A 3,535-nucleotide genomic window follows, 5' to 3' on the forward strand; every position below is an offset into this window, starting at 1 on the left:
TTAATGAGAGCGTCAGGCAGAGCTGTGCTGTTGCTCTCCGGGACTTGCAGATCATTACCAAACCAGCTGTAGGATGAGAACACAGCACATCGAAACCCTAGGAGGTCACTGAGCTAATGATCTAATCCTACCTTCCGCAGGCAGTGCCCCTCCCCACCTCCTCCTGCCCCCAGCCCTCTTCCACGGCAGGCTCTGTCCATTCCAGAAGCCAGGCCAACACCGCCCCCTTCAAGGTCAGAGCAGGATGATACGAGCACAGTGCTGGCTCCCCCTTTTCCAGAAAGGAGGGGGATGGGGGTGATTCAGTCAAAGCCATTAGGCCCAAACCCTGGCCTGGCCTGGCCAGGCCCCAAGACTCCTATTTGGGAGAACCGCTGCCCTCTGCCTGCTGCCCTGGTCACTGCTGGGCGACAGCTGGGGGCACCTTCAACAGCCATTTTAGAGTTCTGAAGAAAGCACCTTCAGCTTCTGGAGCACACTGTGGGAGGCACGGCAGGGGTGCACACGTTCTGGTTCTCAGCGCTGGAGCGCGGTGCCCGCCCTGCGCCCAAGACGCCCTATCTGGGGAGACAGGCGGGCACACTGGCCTCTTAACGGCTCCGTCCTCATGACTGCACGCTCTCCTCGAGCTGGAGGGGCTGATGAGGGCTTTGGCAATTACTAGAACCATGTGCTGTGCTGGGGGGAGACAGATCCTGTTTGTCTTTGTTTCAGGGCTCGGAGAGCTGGAGAAGCCAGGAAAAGCCGGTTTCAGCCTAAGAGGCTACACAACAGAAGAAACCTCACTGCTGGCCAAAGCTGACCAGCTTTTTTTCCTCAAGAATAGCACCTGTGTATTAGCTTGGGGAAAAAGGGAGGAGGGAGGGAGGGAACATCATGGTACAGTGAGGAGGGGAGCTGGAAACAGGACCCAGAGACATCCTGCGTCTCAGCCCTCCTCACAGCTGCCAGGCCTCCCCACCCCACCTCCCCAGGCACTACCTGCGGCCGCTGCCAGCCTGAGGGACTGAAGTTTCTACAGTTGGCAGGACCTATGCTTAAACTGGGGAAACAAACGGGGGAGGAGATGCAGAGGAATTGAAAGCAGCACCTGTCACACTGCCTACCCTCTTCCTCCTCTCACTACTCTGGTCCCCCAAAAGAGCAGCTCTCAAGGCCAGGTGCCGGGCTGGTGACAGGAAAGCGGGGGCAAACGACAAGAGCAGCCACGAGGGTCTGAGCAATACGGACAGGCCTGGCGCAGGCCCTGAGCCCTGTTGCTGGGACTCCCCTCTGCGCGGAGGTCTGGAGCAGCGCAGAGCCCAGAATCTAGCAGGTGCCCACAATTTGGTCCCATAAAGCACAGGGGACTCGGAATCAGGAACTCTGGGCTCGAGCTCTGTCCCCATCCAATGGTGTGACCGTGAGCAAGTCACTTCCCATTTCCAGGCTTCAGCGTCATTCAACCCAAAGACTTCCGTCTTCTTCCAGTCCTGCAGCTCCAAGTCTCTGCTCGGCTCCTAACCGCAGCAGAGGCTCAGATCCCTGGGTGTCAGGGCTAGTTTGGTCATGGGGTCTAGAGGTTAGAACCGGGCTGTGGTGCTTGGAGGCACCTGGTGGCAAGGGAGGGGTATTTGAGGGACACAGGAACAGCACAGTCAGGGAAGGAAGCCTGGGAGGGAGGCAACCACCCCTGCCTTCATAAAGGCACTGTTTCTGAGCAGAGAGGGTAAGACATTTCTTTAGGGGCCTGATGGCTCCTGGAATAAAGGGCATCTAGACACAGAGATGGCTTAGAAAAAGGCAGCCTCACCCTGTGGATGAGGACAGAGGGGTGAGGCACCGGGCCTGCGGCTGCTCCGCCCTCTCGATGCACGGGAAAAGGGCCAGCAGGCTTCAGGACCAGAAGATGGCTGGCACTATGCAAAGCAGCTGAGGACAAGGATTCTGGAAGACTACAGAAAATGGCTCCTGGGGGAAGGCACCATTCCAATTTAAACCCAATCAAAGGAGTATGCTTTGGGGTCTTCCCTTCTCTTCAGTCGGCAACAGTCACTTGAAGGGAACAGGGAATATCCCAGGTACTGAACCTCAGCAGCCCCATGGGGCCTGACCTCAGGGAGACGGGAAATACATGGTGATTTGGAGGAAGGACTTGGGATATATCTTTGGTTGCTTCAGGGAAGGCTCTGGCCCCTTGAAATTCTTTTTTTCCTCCCTTTTCTTCCCCTTGGGACTGTTGGGGTAGGCATCAAAGAAGGCAGGTAGGAAAGAAAGAAAAAGGAAGTAGGCGGCAGGCAGAAGAGTTAATCCGACCATTCGTCTTCATCAAACTCAGAGGAGTCGTCTTCCGAATCGCTGTACTCCACAGCAATGCGACGCGACAGGATGGTGGCCACGTCGTTGCCCACAACATCCCGCTTCTCTTGTTCCCGCTGCTCCTCAACCCTGCGCAGCTGAAAGCCTGGAGGGGGAGAGAGAGGAGGGTTAAGAAGGAGCGTCAGTCTCTGAATCCATCCAGGACTGAGGAAGAGGGAGTGGCCCCTGGTGGAGGTGGGTACTGGAAAGGACAGCTAAATAGAAGGACGCTGGAGGAGAGCAAAGAGGGAAAGGGGAAAGCCGATGAGAAGTCAGACAGGCTTTATGACACTGTGGTCCCAGTGCGACAAGAGCGTCTAAAGGGAGCCTGCCATTCTTTCAGGCTCCCACGCTCTCAGGCTGGTGAGGACGGTACTTCTCACGAGGCTTTGAGTGAGGAGTGGCTGCCATACCCCATCTAGCAGGCACTCAGTCTGCCGAAGTCATTGATTTTCATGGAGTTGAGCTGCCTGAGGTTGTCTCCTCTAGACAACCCTTCAATTCACTGAGGATCAAACAGAAGAAACCACTTTCGCCTCCTGGGAGCAGAACCAGCCTCTGACAGAGAATAAATGCTCCACAATGGGAAGACGATGATGAGGGAGAGGAGGAAGGCAGGGTGAGAGGAAGGAGACATGGAGACAGGAGGGAAAAGGAGGAAGGAAGGAGGTGGGAAGGTGGGGGAGAGGAGCGGAGAAGAATAGGAAAGGTAAAAAAGTGAAGGACAGGGAGTGTCTGAGTCCAGATGAGGAAGTACCTTCCAAGACAGTGATTCTTGGTTTTCTCTGGGGCACAGAATGAACGCAAGAACACACAAAGCATAACTTTCCAAGCAGTTTGAACATCCTAGGTTAAGAAGCCTTTACTTTAAACCAAGGTGGAAAGAAATACAAACCTCTGCATTTTGGGGTGAAGCCTTTCTTCAGACTGATCTGAGGTCTGAAGTCCTACTCTCTCTCCACCCAGCGAAAGCCATTCCCCTGGGAGGGCACAGGGCCCCCCCCCCCCCGTCCACCCTCCAGTCAGTCAACCCAGCTGCCCAGACAAGGCGCCATGATCCTGGACCCACCACTGGGGGTTTACCTTGACGGATGGCTGAAAGCAAGTCGCTGCGGGCATCGCTCACAGGAGGCAAGGAGGACTTGGGCTTGGTGGTGTCAGAAAGTGGCGGAGGAGGTGCAGCCAGCTGGCCATCTGC

At 55.9% G+C, this 3,535-nt stretch overlaps 1 protein-coding gene across 1 annotated transcript in view; it reads right to left on the minus strand.

The window, feature by feature from the left end:
• Positions 1–10: 10 nt before the first annotated feature.
• The window catches only part of WASF2 (WAS protein family, member 2), a 21,797-nt gene continuing 18,272 nt past the window's right edge, over positions 11–3,535 (minus strand). Inside the window, exons 9-10 of the mRNA XM_010830258.1 lie at positions 3,421–3,531; positions 11–2,443 (exon numbers count right to left, since the gene is read on the minus strand). Coding sequence (XP_010828560.1) covers positions 2,286–2,443; positions 3,421–3,531 — 269 coding nt within the window. The 3' untranslated portion in view covers positions 11–2,285. The remainder of the gene's footprint in view (positions 2,444–3,420; positions 3,532–3,535) is intronic.

Source organism: Bison bison, unplaced genomic scaffold, assembly GCF_000754665.1.
Source record: "Bison bison bison isolate TAMUID 2011002044 unplaced genomic scaffold, Bison_UMD1.0 scf7180017864516, whole genome shotgun sequence".
NCBI classification, from domain to species: domain Eukaryota; kingdom Metazoa; phylum Chordata; class Mammalia; order Artiodactyla; family Bovidae; genus Bison; species Bison bison.